General features: G+C 38.2%; 1 protein-coding gene across 1 annotated transcript in view; it reads left to right on the top strand.

Moving 5' to 3' along the window:
• Window positions 1-24519, top strand: part of LOC308344337 (uncharacterized protein) — a gene marked incomplete at its 5' end in the record, with an annotated part of 150263 nt that overhangs the window by 1683 nt on the left and 124061 nt on the right. The window contains 2 exons of the mRNA XM_080805904.1: window positions 113-239; window positions 11082-11197. Coding sequence (XP_080662030.1) covers window positions 113-239; window positions 11082-11197 — 243 coding nt within the window. The remainder of the gene's footprint in view (window positions 1-112; window positions 240-11081; window positions 11198-24519) is intronic.

Consider the following 24519-nt stretch of genomic DNA (forward strand, 5'->3'; position numbering starts at 1 on the left):
TGCCTGCTTCAGGGTGGGTGCCCAGCCCGCACGGGTCTCTGGGCCTCTGCTCTTCTGCAGCGCTGGCGAGCTGAGCGCACGGAGCGAAGCTGAGCGGGTCGGCTACCCACAGGCTCCGACCTCCCCCGACGCCACGCGTTTGGGATCCCCGTAGCCCTGCAATGCTGAGCCCGACCGACCGGTTGCCCGCCCCACCTCCAAAGGAGGATGTGCCAATGGCCAGTCAGCTCGGGCCACAGGTGAATACGCTGCACCAGGCCTGGCGCAAATTCAACCTTCACGACTTCCAGTGAAGGCTGCACATTTTTCTGAAAGTGAGGGCTTACAGGTGCAATTAACGTTTGCCAGGCGAGCAAATAAACCAACGCAGGACGCAAAGTCTGAGATCCTCACTGAAAAAAGAGAGTTCATTCTCACTATATTAGTGCATTTGATTACTATAGTTGTGAAAAATTGCGAAGAGGGAAATGGTTTGCGTGCAATAAACTAGCAACTGGTTATAATTTTTCCATATATGTCTTTGAAGACTTAACTGCTGTAAAGTGTTACAAGAAAAAGTACATAAGGGACGTTCGAAAAGCACACGCGGATTTAATGTCGCTTAGAAAACTTCTTTAAGCAAAAAGCGCCATATTTTAAAAAGTGTTTGGAACAGTGCCGGCACATGGTAAGCGCTATATAAATCCTTTAAATAAACAAGAATGCATAGGTCAAAAGACCTCCGTGTTTTGAACACTACCAAAAGAATAATATCCTCACTTATCTGCAAAATACTTAACCGCGATTAGGCAGCATGGGATTTTTCAATTAGGTCTTTTATTCCCCTCAAGTATTCCATTTGACTATGCCCTGGTTAGGCGTCTTGTCTGATCTCTCTTCTACTGAAAGTAACTCTCGGGTCAGAGGAAGAAACAGAGGGAGGAAACGCCCCGGTTTACTTAGAAACAGTTGTGGATTGTCGGGAGATAGAGGGGGATGGAGGGGTTGCCTTTGCGGATAGAAAGAAAAAAGAATGAGAGAACGGCAGGATTTCAAGCTTCATCGCCCCTCAGCGACATCCTTTTCAGCGAAAGTTGGTTGAAGGCTTACTAAGAGCCCGGGCAGAAGAAAAGATGTCCGCGCATAGAGCAAACCATGGCTCTTTCCTTTTCAAAGATTTGTACAATGAGATAATGAGACCGAAAGATATGAGAGACTTTCCTAGAGACGAAATGCCATTAGGAGAGAAAGCTCAGGACGAGGATCTAAAGGGAATGGAGGAGGGGGGAATCTGCCCTCTTCCCAAAATTGGTCATTTAGCCCATGTTTTGTGTTTATGTGATTTAGCTCACTGAAAGTCGTGGGAGTAAGATGTAGCATGCCAAGATGTGGAAATATCAGGCTCAATGGCTTTGATCCCCCTCCCCAACTCTTCTACCCATTTAATTTTGCAGCTGTTTAAATTACAACTTTTGTACCTGTGTTTCTAAGTTTGGAGATCTTGACTTAGTTTTATATTGTCCCACAAAACATGGGTTTTCTTGCACAGATTAATGAAGTGCTTACTTTGCTGTAATTCTGAAATTCTCCTTGCACCATTTAGGGAAGGAACCTAGGATTAAAAAAAAATCTTCTTGGTCTGCTTTTTTCTTCATTAGACTACTCTAATGTTTCAAGATCAATTATCACACACTTTGCTATTTGTAACCTCTCTGAATCCTTTGAGATGCTCTTTACAATTACTTAAAAAGTGTCTGCCATTCCAATGTTTGGCTTCTCTTAGAAAGTCACCAAGGCATGACACCACTTTAAAAAAATGGTTTAACTTGGTTCTCAGTGAAATTGTAGGCAGCTCTGTTATGTAAAGACTATGTTAGTCTGAGAAGCCTATGTGCATATAGTTCAAATTAAGAAATCCAACTTTGGGCCTGTCTGAAATATATATTATAATTATATACGAGCTTTCTCTTGCAAAGGGAAGATGAACAGGTTGCTCTGAGAAGTGGTAGTCTATTTGCAATTGCTGGGGCAGGTGACAAGCACGTGCATCTGTGGGCAGCTTTGTTGGGCTGTCCTCCCTGACTGCAAGGCTATTGTGAGCTGGCAGTGCTTTAAAGTGTGTGAAAAAGCTGCACCCTGAGGGTGGAGGGCAAGGGCAAGATCCTTGTAAATTTTAATACCTTTCTCAACATCAGTCTGGCAGAAGGCAGGCCAACCTAGGGTCACGTAATACAGGATACATATTAGCAAGCCAGTAAAGTAAAACAAAGCAGAAAGCAAGGGCAAACTAGGCCCACCAACCTTGAAGTCAACTATAAAAAGGAACTACTTTACTAGTTAACAATTATTCTTGCTTGGTCACATAAAGTGCATCATATTTCTTGGCTCACCCCAATAGGTGCTACTTATTTGTTACATCAAAAACTCTGAGGTTGGAAATCTTAGACCCAAATTCTCCTTTCTTCGGAGTTAGAATGTTTAAATTGATCTCTGTTATTAAGGGGTAATTTATTTAAAAGCTTTTATTTCATTAATGGTGTTATTAGTTCTTAGCACATGCCGAAGAATGAAATCTGGTTTTATTGCTGGACCCTTGAGGAGAAGGTTGTATAATTAAGTAACTAGTATTCCATACCCCTGTAAGCCACAGCCAAAAGATAACTACACTCACACTGTCAGCTTCTTTGTGAGGGTTAAATTGATATTGGCAGGGTTTTCTTTCAAGGAGATTCTTTTGAATTTTTGTTTTCTTGAAGTTGGTTTGACTGGAATTCTTTTTTCTTTTTTTCTTTTTTTTTTCCTCTTTAAGGGTATGGTTAGATACATTCACTTCTCTCATGGAAATAATTTTTTTTTTTAAAATCTTTTAACTAACTACATCGGAATCCTCTGGAGTAGGGGGTATACAATAAATGGTTTGAACTGAAATTCTTTTTGAAATTAATGATTATCCTGCTTCTTTGCACATGTATAGAATTTAAATTTATTAGTATAATAAAATAGCAATAAACAACCATGAATTTAAAAGCTGGAAAAACATTTACTGTTAATGGGATCTTAGTTTAGCTCTGAGCTTCCTGGCAGCCAAGTCAGAAAGAGAAACATAGTGAGTTTTCTAATTCTTGTAACCAGAAAAGAGGAAGCACATCTGTTTTTCAAAAAAGAAAAACTTTATCCAGTAGCTGACTTTTAAAACTACATGACTGCTTTGTTCACAGACTTAAAATGTTTATTTTATTTAAAACAATTATTTTCTTTATCTAAAATTCTCTTCCAAGTATCTGTATTAATTACAACATGAACATTCATATTATGTATAAATGAAGACAGTAGTTTATCTCCTAATAGCTGAATGAGCCATCTACTAAGCTCTCAAGTTTATTAATTGACATAAATAGGACCAGTACCTCAAACAGTTACAAAAATCTAAATTCTTGGGGCACCTGGGTGGCTCAGTGGGTTAAAGCCTCTGCCTTCAGCTCAGGTCACGATCCCAGGGTCCTGGGATCGAGCCCCGCATTGGGCTCTCTGCTCAGCGGGAAGCTTGCTTCCCTTCCTCTCTCTCTGCCTGCCTCTCTGCCTATTTGTGATCTCTGTCTGTCAAATAAATAAATAAAAATCTTAAAAAAAAATCTAAATTCTCCATAGGAAAGTGTCTGCTTCCAGTTTTAGAAAAAAAATTAAATAAAAGATTACTGGAACTGGCTAGTTGACATTATTTGTTGAGAGTGAAAGAGAGAAACACTATAGGTTTCTGAAATACCAAATGCTGTGAAAAATATGAGTAAAATTATTTCTCTCTAGAATGCAGATGAACACCTATATTTCCATAATACTTTCATTGGAAATATTATTAGATATGTGCACATTTTATGCCCTTGTCTGCTTATTTTAAAATTGATAGATGACTTTTTGGGGAGGGGAACTCTCCTAGATTGGAAATAAGATGTTGCTAATTTTAGATTTTCTGTGGAAAAAAAAATAACAGGCTATTTTTGGACCTTCAAGCTTTGCAAACCTATTGAAGTACATACTTTATGAGAAACACAGAAAAATAGCAAGTTCCCCCTGTGCCCCCTGCAAGACAGGACTATATTGGTTCTAGCAGATACAAATTTAACTAACTCCGGGGATCTGTTGGTTGAGAGACAAAACACAGAAGTTTTAAAAATTTTCTGCCTATACCCTTCAAAATAATTTAATGTAATAATGTATTGTGGGCATTGGAGATAGCAATATTTTTTAGAGATAGATTTTGATCTTAAGTAATAGCTCATTCCATTTCTAGGAGATCAATACTTTAAAAAAAAATAGCAGTTCTCTTAGGAACTGCAACATTCATCAAGGTAGTGCACCCTCTTTGAAAACAAAATGTCGTGGTGCTTACCAGAGAGCAAACATGCTCAGCTGTAGGATAGAAAAGGCTGTGTACTCTGCCTTGAATATGTAAAAAAGGTGTACCTCAAATATGTAAGAAAGGTGCACCTTGAATATGTAATAAAGGTGTTTCCATAGCACTTTTAATCTGAGAATCCGAGGGCATTATTGAATCATGCATGAATCAAAACTCAGAGCATCGTAAAGTTTACTTCTCAAGGCTGGCTGTCAGGATTTTGCTAGAATAGTCTCAACAGGAACATATTAATTAATTAAGTCTGAAAATAGGTCAAGATATGGACAGCAAATAGAAACCCATACAAATGTTGTTTATGGACACTTAAGTGTTTATCCATCTATAAGTAGACAGAAGAGTCTGTAAACATAGCATATAAAAAGCGCAAAATAATTCAAAGTTTTTAAGTTGACATGACTTGATTGTTAATATATGAGAGACTATGGTAATATCTGGCACAGACCAGTAGTTCAAGTCATAGAGGAAGATGCTGCATTGTGTAATTAAACCACCATTTGTAACATGGAATTTACAAATTTTGTAGGTTTTGTATTTTCTCTATTTCTGAAAATTGCATTCATTATATTTAAGTTTATTTTAGATATTGAGATACCTTATCTCTTGTCTATTCTGTCATCTACATTTTTAAATCAGTTTCTTCAATTTTTAAAGTGTACACCCTTGGAAAAGCAGACTTTAGTATTTTGAATCTCTTGGTGCAAGGGGAATAAGATTGTTTGTTATATTAAAGGGTTGGGAGAGTGAGTCTCTCTGGTGTTCAGGTGAAACACCTCAAAAATCATGTTCTATTTGTGTGAACCCATGAAATATTGATAAATTAACTATATATGTGTTTACATAGATTCCAGTTGTGATAACAAAGCTGTGGGCAAAATTGAAAATTGAAAAATTCTAACGATAACTTAATGTTTTTGTGTGAATTGGGAAAAGAATGTCTACACTTTGATTTTAACAATGAAATGCTGTTCTCATTCAAAAATGTAGTTTGAGAACTACTATGTTGGGAACATCACAGTAGGGGCTAAATAAGCAGAACTGTGGGGAAATGATCTAAAAATGAAACCAAAGAGAGTATGAACACAGATCACTAACAGAATTGTTAGTTTGTATACTTGAAAGTAGTAAGACTCAGTTATGAATCATGCCTGAATTTTTGGACTGTGTCTCTCTTAAATTTGTTCTAATTTCCAGACCACTGAGGTATTAAATACCTACTTTAAGCTTTTCCCTGCTAAGCAGTGTGGGTAATACCTGGTGAATGAGACCAAATTCCCACTCTCCAGAAATAGCAGGAGAAATAATACAGGAGTCTAAACACAAAGGACTGTTACACAAGATGGGAGTTACTCAAGGCCAAAGTAAAAGAAATCTGCATGCTGTGGCACAAAGTGAAAAATTAATTTTTAGAGGGTGATTTCATCAGTGGTAGTTCCAAAATTTTTGTGTAGGATTAGAGGCAGCGATCCTGTTAGAAGGGTGGGGGTGACCCAAGGATTTTTGTCTTCAATTTCCACTTACATAAAAAGCACAGCTTTCATTTAGATGTTATGTTTATTGAGATGTCTTTATATTGCTGTCAAACATTATGAGGAGTGTCGTCTAACCCTTTATCTATCCTTTGGTGCAATCGTAGGATTAAAAGAAAAAGTGGCATTTGAGCAGAGTCTTAAAAGATGTTTGGACTAGCGACAATCCTAAGCACACTTTCTTGGAGAGGGAGCAGCCTTTGCAAAGATACATAGAGGCTGAAGATGTAGGTCATTCTTAGGGAAAGAAATGATCCTTAACTAGAGTGAGGAATATGGGGAAGAGCTGGGTAGAAGGGAGAGAGTTGTCTGGGGGAGATGAGTTAGGTTGTAGCCAAATCATGGAGACTCTTGCCTGCCCACAAGAGCCATAATGAATTAGATTGATCCAATCATGTTTCTTCCTTGTTATGTCATCACTAATTTGAATTGAAAACATTGCAGTAGAAGAAAAATTCCAGGAAAATTTGTGTTTCTAAATGGAATTTTTGATACTCCTTGTTTTTCTGTGTAAGGCTTTTGGCCACTGGAAGAGAATTGTCAGGACTGTTAACTTGGCCTTTGGGAAACTCATAATATTTAATTACATTTCTTGGGTTTTTTTAATATGACCCAGTTTAGATGAAAGAATGTGTTCGCTGTCTATTTTGTGGAGTATTCACAGAATTATGCCATGATTACACATCAATATTTATAGATTTGTTTAAAAATCTGCCATGTCATTATTAAAGTCAGCGCAGAGTTACACTCTCAAGGATTAAGACAACTTTCTAAAAGTGAGATTTTTCAGCTTCATTGACTTCAGAGTAACCTGTGGTACATGAACACTGCAAGTTATCACAGATTTACCCAGATCAGGTACTTGCGGTGGAAGATAGAGCCTTGATTCTTTCCTGCTATTTTCTTGCTGTAAGAAAAAAGTAAGTTACAGTTACTTTTCTACAGGGTGCCATAAATATTTAGGGATGTTACATTTCAGGTGTCCTTTAATTGTTTTTAGACTCATAAATTTACATTCTTCCCTGAAAGGCCCTATGGAAGTGAAAGTCACTTGCATTTAAATATTGAATATTCAATCAATAAACAACAGTAATGTTTAAGAAAGAAATGCAAGACAGCCTTAAAATAGTGATTTTCTTTTAGTCACTGCATGGCAGGTAAGAATAAAATAGAGCTCCTATTAGTGAACAAAGGTTAACAAGGTTGGGTTATTATTGAATTATTGAATCAGAATGGAAAACTTGTAGTGCTGAGATTTGGCATAGGATATTACCTTACATCCAGCTTCAATCTACTGGTCAGTCATCTAGTGAGCTCTTTAGGGAATTCAAAAGCAGTGTGACATGTGATTTTTTGTGTGTGGTGGGGTGTTTACCATCCAGAGATTACATTAATGATCAGAATAGCTACCATTTAGCAAGTGCTTACTTTGTATCAGTTAGCTAACAAAGCACTATGTGGCTTCATTTCTTTAATCCTCACCGGAACTCCTTGAGGTAGGACAATCATCATCTTTATTTTACTGGTGAGAAATCAGAGGTGAGGTTAAATAACTGCCCAAGGGTTTATGGGTAATAAGTGGTAGAGTCTACCACTTGACTCCAGAAATCCAAAACTGGGCCAGTGCTCTTACCCATTACTGGATATTGCCTCCAAAAAAGATGCATGTGACACAGAGACAGCCAGTGCAAACAGGTAGAAGTAATGCACAGCTTGAGAAAAATTTGTTTCCCAAAGATCATTTATAAATGTATTGTTTGGAGTGCCAAATCTCGTAGCAGCTATGTGATACCTAGTAGTTTTTTGTTTTGGTTTGGTTATGTGTGTGTGTGTGTGTGTGTGTGTGTGTATTTTATTTGTTTATTTTGAGGGTCTACATTTAAAAAGCCTAACTACTTAACAACAGGAATGTTTGTGGTTAAGGATATAAACTTCGGCTTCAGACACTAGGGGGTCATTTCCAACTCTGTCACTAGCCACATGGCCTTGAGCACAGTCCTTTTTCTGAAACTAGGACCTCAGAGGTTAATGATACCTAATAAAGGGTAAGGAACATATAAAATAATGGGTGTCAAGTGCTTAGTAATATGCTTGACACATGAAAAGAGACAGATATTTTAGTTAATTAACTGTGGGTCCTGAGAATAGGGGACCAACTTCCTTGTTACCTTTTATTTCTTTATTGAAATTGAAAACATGTTTTATTCTTTTATATTATAGTACCAGTATATGATTATTGCAAAAAAATTAGTAAATTGAGTTAGCAGTAACATTTAAATTGCCATTTAACCTGATAATCAATCACATTAGTTATAAGGATGATTATCCTTCCAATTTTATATATTTTTCATTTTCACAAAACATGAAGTCATTTTGCCTAATACTATTTGGTAAATTGCTTTTTAAACCTAAGTTAGTATAGTGAACATTTCCTCCACTTTATTAAATAGTCCATAACATCTTTTTTCTTTTTCCCCTGATAGTGTAGTAGTCTTTGGTATGGATGTATCATAAATTTACTTAGCTGTTTCTTATTGGGCATTTAAATGTTTACAACTTTTTTCCATTACGAACAATGCTGAAGTTTAGAGAAACCTTGTAGGTAAAAAAAAATGTGCACGTTTTATTTGTAGTCTAAATTATCGAGAATAGAATCAGATGACCAAACAGTATCCAAATTGTAATCAGTTTTGACATTTCCTGCCAAATTACCTTTAATAACAGTTGGACCAATTTATAGCTCTGCCAGCAATGTGTAAGAATATTCATTTTTGGGGTGCGTGGGTGGCTCAGTGGGTTGGGGGCCTCTGCCTTCGGCTCAGGTCATGATCCCAGAGTCCTGAGATCCAGGTCGTGATCCCAGCGTCCTGGGATGGAGCCCCGCATAGGGCTCTCTGCTCTGCAGGGAGCCTGCTTCCTACTCTCTCTCTGCCTGCCTTTCTGCCTGCTTGTGATCTCTCTCTGTCAAATAAATAAAAATAAAATATTAAAAAAAAAAGAATATTCATATTTCTGAATCATCATCAACAGTAGATAGTTACATAGTTGCCAGCCTGATAGGTGAAATACTATCTATCATTTTAATTTTAGTTTTTTATTATTAATCATGTTAGATTTTTTTCATAATCTTAACGGCTAATTTTATAATTTTTTGTGACTTAGTTTATTTAAATTATACTTAACTTTTCTCTTGAAATAGTTGTCTTTTTTTTATTACTGAGTCAAAGCTGCTAAATATAAACCAAGGCACTTAATGTTTGTCTCATATATTAAAAATATACATATATATTTATTTCAGTTTGTTTTGTTAGCATGTGTTCATCCATGTTGTAGTATGTGTCATGATTTTACGCTGAACAATAGTCTGTTGTATGTAATACTGCATTTTGTGTATCCCTCCAACTATTTATATAGTTGGTAGAGCATGCAACTCTTGATCTTGGACTTATAAATTCCAGCCCCAGGTTGGGTGTAGAGATTACTTTAAAAAAAAAAAAAATGTTGGGGCGCCTGGGTGGCTCGGTGGGTTAAAGCCTCTGCCTTCGGCTCGGGTCATGATCCCAGGGTCCTGGGATCAAGCCCTGAATCCGGCTCTCTGCTCAGCGGGGAGCCTGCTTCCTCCTCTCTCTCTCTGCCTGCTTCTCTGCCTACTTGTGATCTCTGTTTGTCAAATAGATAAATAAAATCCTTAAAAAAAATAAAAATAAATGTTTATACTTCTGGAAGAACTTTAGAAGACATTTTCTCAATGTCTTTTTTTTTTTTTAAATTTTAAAGATTTTCTTTATTTTTGCAGGAGAGAGAGCACGCATGAGCAGGGGGCAGGAAGGGGGGGTTGGGCTTGGGGAGGGGTAGAGGGAGAAGCAGACTCCCCACTGAGCAGGAGCCCCATACAGGACCAGATTCAATCCCCAGCACCCTGGGATCATGACCTGAGCTGAAGGCAGGTGCTTAACCAACAGACAACAGTCTGAATTGTCCCTAAGGGAAAACAGTCTGAATTGTCCCTAAGTTGGGAATGTTAGATGCCTCTTAGTAGGAATGTGTATTTTAGGGGGTGCCTCGGTGGCTCAGTGGGTTAAAGCCTCTGCCTTCGGCTCAGGTCATGATCCCGGGGTCCTGGGATGGAGCCCCACATCGGGCTCTCTGCTCAGCAGGGAGCCTGCTTCCCCCTCTCTCTCTGCCTGCCTCTCTGCTGACTTGTGATCTCTGTCTGTCAAATAAATAAATAAAATCTTAAAAAAAAAGAATGTGTATTTTAGGAAAAGAATTCTTTTTTAAAGGTTTGATTTATTTATTTGAGAGAGAGAGAGAGAATGAGAGCGAGCAAGCCTGAGAGGGGGAAGGTCAGAGGGAGAAGCAGACCCCTTGCGGAGCAGGGAGTCCGATGTGGGACTCAGTCCTTGGACTCCAGGATCATGACCTGAGCTAAAGGCAGTTGCTCAACCAACTGAGCCACCCAGGCACTCTAGGAAAAGGATGTTTGCAGGCTTAAATGATTTGCTATTTTTTTCAAATTCTAGTCTACAGACGGTTAATGTATTTTTGGCTTGAGGGCCAGCTCCTTGAGTCTGCCTGCCCATCCAAGCTACCTGAAGGCATTCCTGTTTTGTCACATATTATTTCTGTCCTTGCTGATGGACCCATTAATTTTCTTTCTTTTTGGAGTTCCTGCCATAGTAATGACATTACTGAGCCCGTTTATTGTGGAAGTGTTGGAGGTAGCCTGTGTGTCTGATTGGCAGGGGTAGGTAAAAATCAGGTACCATTTTAAAATAGAGACTTAATGTAAATAATGCTAAAATGCTAAACTGTGGATGCTAGTCCACAGGTCAGGGATGGAAAAGAGAAATGAGACTGGCATGTTATGAGAAAACTCCATGGGTGTTTAAGAATAATTTATTTGAGGGGCACCTGGGTGGCTCAGTGGGTTAAAGCCTCTGCCTTCGGCTCAGGTCATGATTCCAGGGTCCTGGGATCGAGCCCCGCATCGGGCTCTCTGCTCAGTGGGGAGCCTGCTTCCTCCTCTCTCTCTGCCTGCCTCTCTGCCTACTTGTGATCTGTCTGTCAAATAAATAAATAAAATCTTTAAAAAAAAAAAAAAAAAAAAAAAAAAAAGAATAATTTATTTGAAACAGTTATGTTTCTTCTGTTCTTTGCAGAGGTATGGACAAGCTCCTGGAAGAAAGAAACTACAGTTGACCCTGGAACAACATGGGTTTCAACGGTGCAGATCCATTTATGTGTGGATTATTTTTTATGCATATGGTACAGTACTGTAAGTATATTTTCTCTTTCTTTTGATTTTTATAATTTTTTTTCTCTAGCTTACTTTATTGTAAGAATAGAGTATATAATACATATACAAAATTTGTACTAATTGTTATTGGTAAGGTTTCTGGTCAACATTAGGCTACTAGTTGTTATGTTCTTGGAAAGTCAAAACTTATATGCAAATTTTTACTATGTAAGGGTTAGCACCTCTAACCCCTATGTTGATCAAGGGTCAACTGTATTAGATTGGTGGTGTTTATTCTTCCCAACCCTGTATTAGATTGGTGGTGTTTATTCTTCCCTGCTTTATTATAATGGAAAGAGCAATGGCTTAGGAATCATGCGGACTTTGGAATCATACAGACTTAAGTTCTTGGCTCTGTCACTTAGTAGCCTGTGTTATCTTAGCCATATTAATTTTTCTTCTAAGACTTAGTTTCAGCTATGAAATAGACATCACCCAGTTATTTTAAAGATCAAATGAGATAAATAACATGAAATCTCCTAGCAATATATATAGTCCATTGTGTATTCTCAATGAAGGTCTGTTTCCTTTTCCTTCTTCCCTAAATAACAACAAAAATAGTCTGTTTGGGGAAATGCATTTGTACCACTGAAACTGAATGTCAACTCTTCTTGGTTAATGGGTGAATAAAGATAATGTCTGAATGTTTCAAAATGTGTCAATTTTCCTATATATAGCTTTCATTTCACACCTTGCTAAATTATGGTTCTTGCAAATCTCCTTGAACTTTATCATTACAAAGCACACTGTAAGCAGGATGGAATTAACATTATCCCTGGTCTATAAAGTATGGTACCTGCATTCTTAGTGATTGACAGGATACATGTGTGTACTGTTGTTGTCGCCAAGGGACATATTCTTGCCTGAGTCCCGCAGCAGTGTTTCACCACCTGTAACTGTGCTGAATGAAAATGGTCCCATCAATCATTTCTGTAGATTTTCCTCATAGAAACAGTCTTGATAAGGATAAAAAATCCAGGACATCACAGTATCAACAATCCTTTCCTCTTCAAAGGCATCTTTCAGACAAGGCTCTAACAGTCCCTTAAAAACATTAATTATATAAATCTTATACACTATTGCTTTGTGGGAGGTGAAATATTTAGTAAAAATGCTCATCTGAGCAGAGGTTGTCTGTGTGGGGGCAGGATGGAAATATGAAGAGTGGGAAGTGAGTGCTCAGCATGCATTCATTTCTGATACAAGGTCAGCTGTGTGCTTGGCGAGTCCTGTGCACACTTCTGCTAGGTTTTCAACTAATGTATAAAATACAGGCTATTCTTTGTTAGGAATTTGTGAGTGGTATGAACTACTTGAATACTAAAGATGTTAATTCTTAAGGTTAATTCTGTATACTGCATACCCAATGGCACCCTTAGGTCATATGATGAAGAAGCATTTGAAGGTTGAGCTCAGATTGAGTCAGAATGGCTCAATCTGACTCCTGTAGGGAACGAAATGGCAAATGAGAAACTTGCGGGCCCTTCATCAGAGTGGTAGAGAATGATTTAGTGGAGAAGTGAGCTTTAATTTTATCAGTGTATAGGATTTATATGATTTATGTGTTAGTGTCTACACTTTTTTGTTTTGTTTCATTTTTGTTTTATCTTTCAATTATTGTTCCCAATCTGGGGCCCCTATCACCAGTGAGTCACAATAGTAGTCACAAATATTTTTTTTGGAAAAAAAGTCATTATTTTTAAAAGCCCAGAAAGATCACATACATACTATTTATTTTAATCTTTAATAATGCTTTTTAGGCAACTGATTAACATATTTATTTATATCACAATGATATATTTACATCATAATGATTTATATCACAAAAAATCTCTCTATATAGATATTTATATCACAATGATAAATAATATATTTATTTATATCACAAAGACTCTGGATATCACTAATAAAAATGTCACTTGTCTTCAAAGTTTCAGTACTTCAACCATCTTCAAAGTTTCATTTTTTACCTTTTAGGATTTCTTTTTTTTTTTTTAATTTTAATAAACATATAATGTATTTTTATCCCCAGGGGTACAGGTCTGTGAATCGCCAGGTTTACACATTTCACAGCACTCATCATAGCACATACCCTCCCCAATGTCCATATCCCCACCACCCTCTCCTGTCCCCCCTCCCCCCAGCAACCCTCAGTCTGTTTTTTGAGATTGAGTCTTTTATGGTTTGTCTCCCTCCCAATCCCATCTTTTCATTTTTTCTTTTCCTACCTCTCCCCAACCCCCCCACATTGCATCTCCACTTCCTCATATCAAAGAGATCATATGATAGTTGTCTTTCTCCGATTGACTTATTTCGCTAAGCATGATACCCTCTAGTTCCATCCACATCGTAGCAAATGGCAAGATTTCATGTCTTTTGATGGCTGCATAGTATTCCATTGTGTATATATACCACCTCTTCTTTATCCATTCATCTGTTGATGGACATCTAGGCGCTTTCCACAGTTTGGCTATTGTGGACATTGCTGCTATAAACATTCGGGTGCACGTGCCCCTTGGGAGCACCACATTTGTATCTTTAGGATATATACCCAGTAGTGCAATTGCTGGGTCATAGGGTAGCTCTATTTTCAGTTTTTTGAGGAACCTCCACACTGTTTTCCAGAGTGCTTGCACCAGCTTGCATTCCCACCAGCAGTGTAGGAGGGTTCCCCTCTCTCCACATCCTCGCCAGCATCTGTCATTTCTTGACTTGTTAATTTTAGACATTCTGACTGGTGTGAGGTGGTATCTCATTGCGGTTTTGATTTGTATTTCCCTGATGCCGAGTGATGTGGAGCCCTTTTTCATGTGTCTGTTGGCCATCTGGATGTCTTCTTTGCAGAAATGTCTGTTCATGTCCTCTGCCCATTTCTTGATTGGATTATTTGTTCTTTGGGTGTTGAGTTTGCTAAGCTCTTTATAGATTTTGGATACTAGCCCTTTATCTGATATGTCGTTCGCAAATATCTTCTCCCATTCTGTCAGTTGTCTTTTGGTTTTGTTAATTGTTTCCTTTGCTGTGCAAAAGCTTTTGATCTTGATGAAATCCCAATAGTTCATTTTTGCCCTTGCTTCTGTTGCCTTTGGTGATGTTCCTAGGAAGAAGTTGCTGCGGTTGAGGTCAAAGAGGTTGCTGCCTGCGTTTTCCTCAAGGATTTTGATGGATTCCTTTCTCACATTGAGGTCCTTCATCCATTTTGAGTCTATTTTCGTGTGTGGTGTAAGGAAATAGTCCAATTTCATTTTTCTGCATGTGGCTGTCCAATTTTCCCAGCACCATTTGTTGAAGAGGCTCCTTTTAGGATTTCTTAACATGTATGTCATTTTTTAACCTCTTAGGATTTCTAATAATTTATGTGATTTTGATTAATCTTTAAGATGGAAAGACAAATGAATAGTTTTGTTGTTTGTTTTATAGGTAATTTTTTTTTTTTTTTGTAATGTAGAATTAGTGTAGAAATAGTAAAGAGATCCTTGGTGTCTAGAATCTAGCACAGCACCTGATACACATAAGTAGTTTTTAAAGGAATCAAAACTATTGTCATAAACCATTTCCCTTGGTTGAAATCTTTGCTAATTTGATTCTTTGTTTCTGATAAACTCATTATTTCTACATTTTATAAATATAATTTAAAATAGAAGGATTATTTTCTCTGATGAAAATCATATACTTTCATAGTTATACTTGTCCAGAAAATAGAACAGCTACTCTGACAGTTGATGAGAACTACCTGGAGTGAACACTAATTATCTTCCCAGTACCTATTTACCCCTTGCGCCCCAAGTGACAATACTCAAATTTTCCTTTGAAGAGCCACCCCAATCACCAGGTCATAGCCATTAGCTGAGGTGAGATTGAACTGACTCTAGTCCAGGGGTACACCCTGAATTGGGATAGACCAACCAATCAGAACATGCCCCTTGTGCTTGCTCTAGGATTATGTATGCCCAGACTGCTGGGATTGATCAACCAGGGAGCATACTGAGATGTGAGAACACATGAAACCCTCCTTCCTGGGAGACTGTTTTGGAATTCTGAAGGATGCCTGAAGATGGCATTATAAAGAAGGGCAAAACCAAGGAAATTGTAGACAAAGAGAGCCATGTCCCTGACTGAGCTATACCTGAAACCAGTCTTAACACTGAATCTTACTGTTTTATGAACCATTGGGTCCCTTTTGGTTTTAAGCCAGTTTGTATGTGGTTGCCTGTCCTTTGCAAGGGGAAAAAAACCTTAATAGATATATAGCCTCATCCTAATCATATTCTTTTTTTAAAAAAAAGATTTTATTTATTTATTTGACAGACAGAGATCACAAGTAGGCAGAGAGGCAGGCAGAGAGAGAGGGGGAAGCAGGCTCCCCACTGAGCAGAGACCCTGATGCGGGCCTCCATCCCAGGACCCTGAGATCATGACCTGAGCTGAAGGCAGAGGCTTAACCCGCTGAGCCACCCAGGTGCCCCTAATCATATTATTTTACAGGAACTGTTAAAAAAAGTTAGGTTCTCCACAAGATATTTTGATTACGTTTTTGCTTTTAGAGAGAAACACAACTAATTCCAAAAGCACAGAAGTTTCCTCTGATTAGAATACAAACATACATTTATGTGTTTTAAATAATAAAACCCCTAGCAAAACAGGTTGAAGTTTATGAGAAACTCATAAGTATTCCATACTTTTTTTTCCCACAAGTACCCAAGATATTATGGGTTTTTGCATGGCACAATTAATTCATCTATCTTTACACACCCCTGATACCTATTATTATACCTTTAAGGCACTGTTTGTTAGAAAAAATCTATTTTGAAGGAAGTTAGAAAACAAGTCGTTGTTAACAAAAAGTCCATTTAGGTAACCTTTGCAGAGTTGGTGTTTTTTCATGCCAACAAGTCTTTTTGCTTTATATTCTGCCTTGGTTTCTGTCATTGTTCATTTCAAATCCTCCCCAAGTCAGACTTTCCATGAAGAGTCATCCAAAACAGAATATATTTGGAATTCGGCTTCTCATGACCTAGTTGTATCACAAGAGGGATCAAAGAGGTTTTGTTCTGTTTCTATAATCAGCCATTTCTTTGAGAGGACAGATTCATAAGAGTTTGAATTATGCTTAGAAATGCATACAAGGCAAGCAGCTACATGGCATTTTAATTACCTCCCTCCACTCCAATGAAAAACAACACCAGGCACAAACAGACGTCTCAGGTTAAATTCAGTTGATTCACTTAACATACCAAGTAATTCGATTGTTTCTTTTCTCCCTGGTCTTTTTCTTTTCTTTTCTTTTCTTTTTTTAAAATTTCAGTTTGTTTGCTCTCCTAGCTCTTCCTTTTTATTTCTGAAGCACTCACCTTTTGCTAATGTAAAACAAATTCCTACTGGACAAATTCTTCTCCTTGCTAGACTCTCCATGACATAGTATTAATATTCACAAAGGGAACAGATGGCTGCCTTTGGAATCCACCAATTATAGTAGTACCTTGCTTGGTCCGAATTGACTAATTAAAATCCTCAATTAACTAGAATGGAAAATTCAGCATGTACAACTCCTATGGTGACCTCATGTTATAGCAAGTTTGCAAATGAGTGTTTAGAATTCTTTCCCTGCCCTTTAAGGGGACAAAAACAGAGGCAAGGAAACAGACTCATCTAAGGGATTTATGAAAACTCTGAGGAAACTCAAACCCTGATATCCGTGGCATCAGTATATATCTAACCAAAGTTCCCATATTTTTCAAAATAAACATCTATAATTTTGTTCTTTTCAATCATCACTGAAATTCAGATTAATCAATATTTTGAGATTTTCATTTCTATATTCAATTTGATGAGCATTTACTGAACCTCCATAGTACTCAAAATACTATGCTGTTGGGGCACCTGCATGACTAGGTCGGTTAAGCATCTGCCTTTGGCTCAGGTAATGATCTCAGGGTCCTGGGGATCAAGCCCCAAGTTGGGCTCCCTGCCCAGTGGGGAGCCTGCTTCTCCCTCTCCTTCCCGCTCCTGCTCTCTCAGTCTCTCTCTCTCTCTCTCTCTCTCTCTCTCAAATAAATAAATAAAATCTTTAAAAAAAAATACCATGCTGTTAAGGCTCCCTCCCCCAGGAGTTTTCTAGTTACCACTGCTACCTAAGAAATCACCCAAAACTGATGGCTTAAAATAACAGCAGTCATTTTATTATGATCACAGATTCTGTGGGACAGGAATTCAGAAAGGCCTCAGATGGATGGTTCTGGCATTGAGTATCTCTTGTGGTTGCACTAGGGTATTGGTCAGACGTAGGAGAGAAGGGGGTTGGAGGAACTGAGGACTTTATCTTCCTTCAAGCAGCTTCAGGGTTTATCAGTGGGGTGTCTCTGAGTGTGCTAGTTTGGACTTCCTTACAGCATGATGGCCTCAAGACAGTTGGGTCCTTTACATGGCAGTTCAGAGCAAATGTTCTGGCTATCAGGGTGGAAGCTAATCACCTTTTATGACCTAACCATTCAAGTTAAGCTGTGTCCTTGTTGCTAGTGAGTCCCCAGTCCCTCAAAATTCAGGGGGAAGAGAGTTAGATTTTCTATCTCATTGAGGGAGTGTTAAGTTTCTAGGAAAGCATGTCGGACTGAGAATGTGGTCATCTTTGAAAGATACAGTTTGCCAGGATGAAAGAAATACAACGTTTTTTCCAAAGAAGCTCATAATCTAGTGGATAAAACCATGATTCTCGAACTATGCGTCCAAGTACCCCAGGTATCTGTTAACAAATTCACAGGTAGCCTCAGGATACTTTACATTTTTGAGGGAAACAATATGATGTCTGTCAGACACCACGTGAATTATTACCAGTAGGGTGTTCAGACCGAATTACTTACAAAGTGGAACTATTGGACATTTCTTCTTTCCTAGTTATGCTATGAAAAAAACTTACGGAAACAGAAAAAGTTTAGGAATCTTTGAGATTAAAACAAGACAGAGACATTCAACTAGTCTTAGCAGGGCCATAATTGACATATGTAGGGTCCAGGGCATGAATATAAATAGGGCTACTAACTTGTTCCTTTCTTTTCCCATTACGGGGTAACATGCATGTGTGTGGACGTGCCAGCCTTAAACTCTTTTACGCAAGCTCTGTGGATTCTCTCCCCCACTGCAATAGCAGCTTCTCCTTGCCCCATGGAGTGAGTATCCCAGAGGTAAGTTAGCCCTCTGGGTGAAGGGCCAGGGGAAGAAGCCCGCACAGAAGCAGACTCCAGATTTAAGCTAGGAATTCTGGAATTCCAGGTACCTGAGACACGATCTAGGGAAGGAGACCAGGATTCTGGATGAGCTGCCCCTTTGCCTTGCAGACCCTTAGCCCATTTGGAGAGGAATGGCTTGAGGGCCTTCTAAAATACAGGGGCCTGGGCAAGTCCTGATCTAAGGGAGGTACTGAGTCCCAGCACAGAATCTGGCATATAATTGGTCCTCAAGTTGTATTTGATGAGTAAATTAATCCAGGGCAGAGTCTGATAAATATGATGGCAGAGATTAAATACCAGCTGCTATGGAAATTGAAACAAAGAACAATTCTAACTAGGTGTCTTGGGAAGGCTTCTGTGCATGTTACCTTCAAGGATGAGGGAGAGAAGAAGCAGAAAGAAGTGGGATAGGAACTCTGTGAAATGCAGAGTTAACGAAGTTGCTAGAGGCAAGTATCAAAAGAAGATCTAAAACTGTGTTCACTATCAGTGGTGAATCTGAGTTTAATAATTTTCCAAAGCATGCACAGAGGGACTGTCTTTCAAAAAAAGAATGTGAAATTAGATACAAAAAGTTCACACAAGTTATACATTTATAAAAGCTCACAAAGTCACAAATACCAAAGAAAAGTCTAAAAAGAGGAAGAGTGCCTGGCTGGCTCAGTCAGAAGAGCATATGACTCTTGATCTTGGGATTGGGAGTTCAAGTCCCATGTTAGGTATAGAGATTGCTTAAATAAATAAAACTTAAAAAAAGAAAAAGCCCCCAAAGAGCAATTTTAAATTAATTAGCTATCTGCCACACTTCTGTAATACTTAAAATATTGTTTTGGCTGTGTAGTCTGACTGCCTTTTTTTTTTTTTTTTACTGCATCTTTACTAAATATCAATTTTATGTTCTGTAGAAAGAATAGAAAAATAATTTGCTCTAGGGTTGATTGGATATTTAAAAAATTATTTATAGTTTATAAAATTTTAACACATCATTATTAGTAATGACATGCAGACTGCTGTTGACCACTGTCAATTGAGGAAACCTCTTGTCATGCTATTGAACTATTACAGACCTGCTCTATTTTTGGTATAGTTACAGGTCTCTTCCCTTCAAACCTAGCAATCCTGAAATATTCTGTTTCATACAGCTACCATAAACTATAAAAAATGTGGAGCTTTTATAGTTGTCTGTACTGCATTCTCAAATATATTCCTGAGAGGAAAAGGCATCTCTTTTAACTAGATCTTGATGGAAACCAAACCCTCTGTTAAAATTTTATGCACTTGATGATTGGAAGAATTTTCTACATATTAGCTTCTGGCCCCATAATTCCAACCTCCACCACCACATGCTGTCAGACTGAGCTATGTAATAACCTCTGGCTCTGTACCTTTGTGTCAAGAGACCAGTAGAATTGACACAGTGGACAGTAAGAGTATTCTTAGAATCTGTCCCTACACTGGGATAGCTAGCTGACAATAACTTTCGTGGAACTTAACTGTGGACCATATAAATAATGATATACTGAAATTGTGTGTATCAATCAGCTTAATCAACTGCTCCTTAACTCATATCCTCAAAGGCACAAGGCTACCAATACCACCTAGTATAAGGAGAACCTGGAGAGTTTCGAAAGAGACAGTGGCCTTAACCAATTGCTGTTAAAAAAAAAATTACTTTGCACATTTTACAAAATCATGTGCCCATATGAACTTAATGTCATGGCCCTCAAAGAACCCTGGAAGGGCCCATGCAGACTAGGCGCTTGAAGCTTAAACCTCATTCCCGTAAATCCACCTCTGCTCAGCATTGTCCCTCTATGACTAAAGGAAAGAAGTAGACCAAACTGAGAAAGCATGTTTTGTAATAGAAATAACACTGGACTGGAATCTAGGGAATTGGAACTCTGGTTCCAGCTCTCCTAGCTCTGTTCCTTTGGGCCACCCTTTGGGACTTAGACTTGTTATCTGTTAAGTATTGGCCCTTCCTCATCTGCAGAAAGGAAATGGGAAATTGGCATTCCAGTGTGGAACCTGGGAAGTAAATCATATTGAATTATGCAAATTATGTACATTTAAGTCCATATTATTTCCATCAATTACTACTGCCATTTCTATAACTCACATTAATGTGAGAATTATAACTAGTATTAAAGAATTTAAAAATAGTTTTCTCTGACGCAGAGAGGTGGATGTACCGCAAAACACTCAGGAGAAACAAGAACAAACAAATCGTCATTCTGAATACCATCCCTGAAAGTACACTGGAGCATTTTTCCTCTGGAAAAAAAGTTTGCCTTTCAAAAAAATGTGCAGAAGTCGCATAAGCTCCTGTAAAAACACTTCAGTGCAGAAATTTATATAGCAAAAAATACAGGTCTCATCTCCAAATTTCACTCCCGAGAGGAATTACTGCTAACAGTTTAGACAAGTGTGTAGCCTTCTAGAGCTAGTCTATGCACACACAATGGCAGATGACATTTTGAAATATTAACCGAGGGGTTTTCTTTCCACTGCATTTCCTGGTGGTCCTGCCCTTTGACCCATTCCATCAGCTGGCACATTGGGTGTTCACTGCCTCCGGGAAAAGATAACCCAACTGCTTACATTAAAAAAAGGAAGTCAACAACTTTTGAGTCTCTAATTCTAGAGTTTCTAGTCCTTGAGGGGATAGAAAGACACAGGGAATAAAGAGAGATTTGGAAGAATATATAGTAAGTCAGAAGAGGCCTTAGAGCTTTTAAGATGAGATTTAAAAAAAAAGATTTCAGTTCTTGGGAGAGGAGAGAGATGTAGGAAGAAAGGACCTCTGGCAACTTATGCTGCTTCTCTCTGAAAATTAGAAAAAGGGCACCTTTTGGTGAATGAATTACAATAAAGCACCATGTGGAGCAGATACTTCCTAGGGGCAGTGGCTTCGACAGCTGACAACACCTTTGTGTAAAGATAAAAGCCCGTCCTTCTTCCAGCAACCTTGGCCCCATGCCAAGGGTCTTGCCTTTCTAGATCTCAGCCCTATTCATGTGTCTCTGTACAGTGTTCAAACTAAGTAACTGCATGAGACACCTTTCCTTGTGGGTTCCTGAGAAAGAAGGTCTTCTGTCCTGCCTCCCCAATTCAAGTGAACTTGGTAGTAAAGAGACAGGACAAAAGCAGGCTTAGGGAATTTCAAGGTAGAGATGTTGTGCCTGCTTTCTAGGTAGACTCTCAGGCAGGGGTGGTGGCAAGGCCCCGAGGGGGAAAAGAAATGTCCATGGAGGTAGCTAGCTTTTTATAGTAATGCAGCATTTTATTTATTCTGTCCATTAATAACTAATATTTGAGAACATTTATAATATTAATGGAACTTAATCTAAGAGCAGTTCAACTTACTTTTTTTACATTTCACTATCAGGTATTAATAAAAAAGATAGTCAAAATTATGGTCAAAGTTATATCAAAAATTTATAATAAATTCCAGGTGTTTGTCTACATACAATTTAGTTTTTGGCATTAAGGTCTTTGACAGCAAGAAAGAACATTAGGTTTATTTCAGTAATAGGAACACTTCTTTCTTCTTGCTCTCTCTCTTTTTTTTTTAATAGAGGGGGAGGGGCATAGAGAGAGGGAGAGACTCTTAAGCAGGCTCCATACCAGCACACTGTTCCCAGGGCTTGATCTCACAACCCTGAGATCATGACCTGAGCTGAAATCAAGAGTTGGACACTTAACCAAGTGAGCCACCCAGGTGCCCCACTAATAGGAATATTTCTTAGTCCTGGGATGGTCTCTTGGTATTTCTTCTACTGTTGATTTTTTGTATAGTACCTATGATTTTATGAATGGCATTGAGTGGAGAGGTACTCATCATGTTTATTCCAAAGAAGAGTACATAACCAATTACTATAGTAATGAGGAGATAGACAGAAAATGCAAATGCCCAATAATTTTGAAACCAATAGGTTTTGAGTTTTTTGTTTTGTTTTTGTTTTTTGTTTTGTGGTGTTTTTGTTTGTTTGTTTGTGTTGTTTTATTTATTTATTTATTTATTTTGAGGCCAGTAGGCTAAGCCTAAGGAGTTTAGCCAAGATTCAGGAATAAAAGCCCACAAAAGATATAATATGAAGCCAAATTGGGAGTTTAAGGAAAAAACGAAGCCATAAATCATTCTTTCTGGCAATGACAAAGGTGAATTTTCCACCATTTTCCGTGTGGTTTGAGACAATCTCCAATATATACTGCTTGTATGTATGCATAAGACCCACTAGACTTTAGACAGTCTCTCAGAATTTCCTGCAGCCTAGCATGTATGGAATGACTCTCTTGGGAAGGTCATGGGAGTAGCTGGGAGAGGCGAACTCAGGAAGGGGAAGACATAGAAATGATTGGCATGATCCTAAGATGGGTGGCCAGAGAGGGTAAGAATAGATTCTAGGATACCAGTATGATAGAGGATAAAACCAGGGATGAGCTGTCTTTTCACCCACAACTTGGCCCACATAAACCTTCCTGGAACTCAAATGCAATATCAGAAATTTATTTTCTATTACCACATAAAAGTAAGGTTAAAAGTAAGTAAGAAAATGAATTCCTTATTTTTTAAAAGTTACATTTCTTGCATATCTAAGTTTGTAAATTGAGATTCATACTTCATTAGCATTGCAATGCTAATATAAAATAAGTATACTTGACAATATATCTGGAACAGTCTTCTATATGAGCACATATAAATCTACCTCTATAAAAAAATCCTTTCATAATATGGCTCAGTGTAACATTTTCCTAACCATTGGCTGAATGTTTAAGTTGTATCAGAGTTTCACTCTTATGAATATTGCAGCATTAATTATCCTTTTACAGAAACCAACTGTTGTTAGCACATCCTCTTTGAACAACCTTTTTGTGTACTTAGATGCCAGGTATTGAGAAGATTACATTCTTTTTTTTTTTTTTAAGATTTTATTTTTTTATTTGACAGAGATCACAAGTAGGCAGAGAGGCAGGCAGAGAGAGCTCAGCAGAGAGCCCTTTGCGATGCGATGTGGGGCTCAATCCCAGGACCCTGGGATGATGACCTGAACTGAAGGCAGAGGCTTTAACCCACTGAGATACCCAGGTGCTCCGAGAGGATTACATTCTAGTTGGAAATGCACACACACACACACTCTCTCTCTCTCTGTCTCAGTCTCTCTCTCTCTCTCTCTCTCAAACACGTACACACACTCACATCAATATGAGAAATTGTGTGCAAAAATTCATGCTCAGTTGGATTTTTTTTAGCACCATTATCTTTTTGTTTAATGAAATATTATGTGGCAGGTACCCTGGCACCCTGGATGGGTAGAGGAGGAAGGCTAGGGGATCTGATGCTCTGGTCAACTCTATTCCTGCCTCAGTGTCCCATTTTCTCCTGGCTTCTGTCTCTGAGTCAGTTCCAAGGCACAGGGATGGTACTGTAGCCCTTTCCACGGTCACTGGTCAGGAATACGATAGACAAGATTTAGGATGTCAGTTTGGCAAAGGCAGCTAGGTGTCTCAGGTGTCTTTTATGGCTTTTTGACTTAAGCTTCTGTGACTTAGTATCAATGATTGTGAGGTTAATTGTGTTCTCCTTTGTGTTCTCATAATACATAGTGTATAATTCAAGTATAGCACTTACCACATTGTTCTTCCCTAAAAATACTATTCCAGAAGGGGAACATTTCCTGTAGCTTCGGAATCTATAGAATGTACCCATAAATCTTGGCAAGTACTAGGTTTTCCGTAAGGGCCTTCTTGTGAATGAATGCAAACACGAGTCACACACATTTGCACAACTTAAACATAGTACACACAAACTCATCTTAAAGCGTATAGATAGTTTTAAAAAGTACAAAAGTACCTATTTTAGTCTTCCCTAGACTTCGTTGGACCTACTATATAGGTGTTCGAGTATTCTTGCTTTAGAATAGATTTATAGAAAAGGGTTGGAATTGGTCCAAACGTCCCACATCATATTCTTGCCGCCACCTTTGGTAGATGACATAATGAGAGCAGCATATGTACCTATAACACTTACTACTGTGTGTGAAGGATGGATTTGGTAAATGTTAAGCAAAAATGGAA

Source organism: Martes martes (assembly GCF_963455335.1).
Source record: "Martes martes genome assembly, chromosome: 6".
Lineage (NCBI taxonomy): Eukaryota > Metazoa > Chordata > Mammalia > Carnivora > Mustelidae > Martes > Martes martes.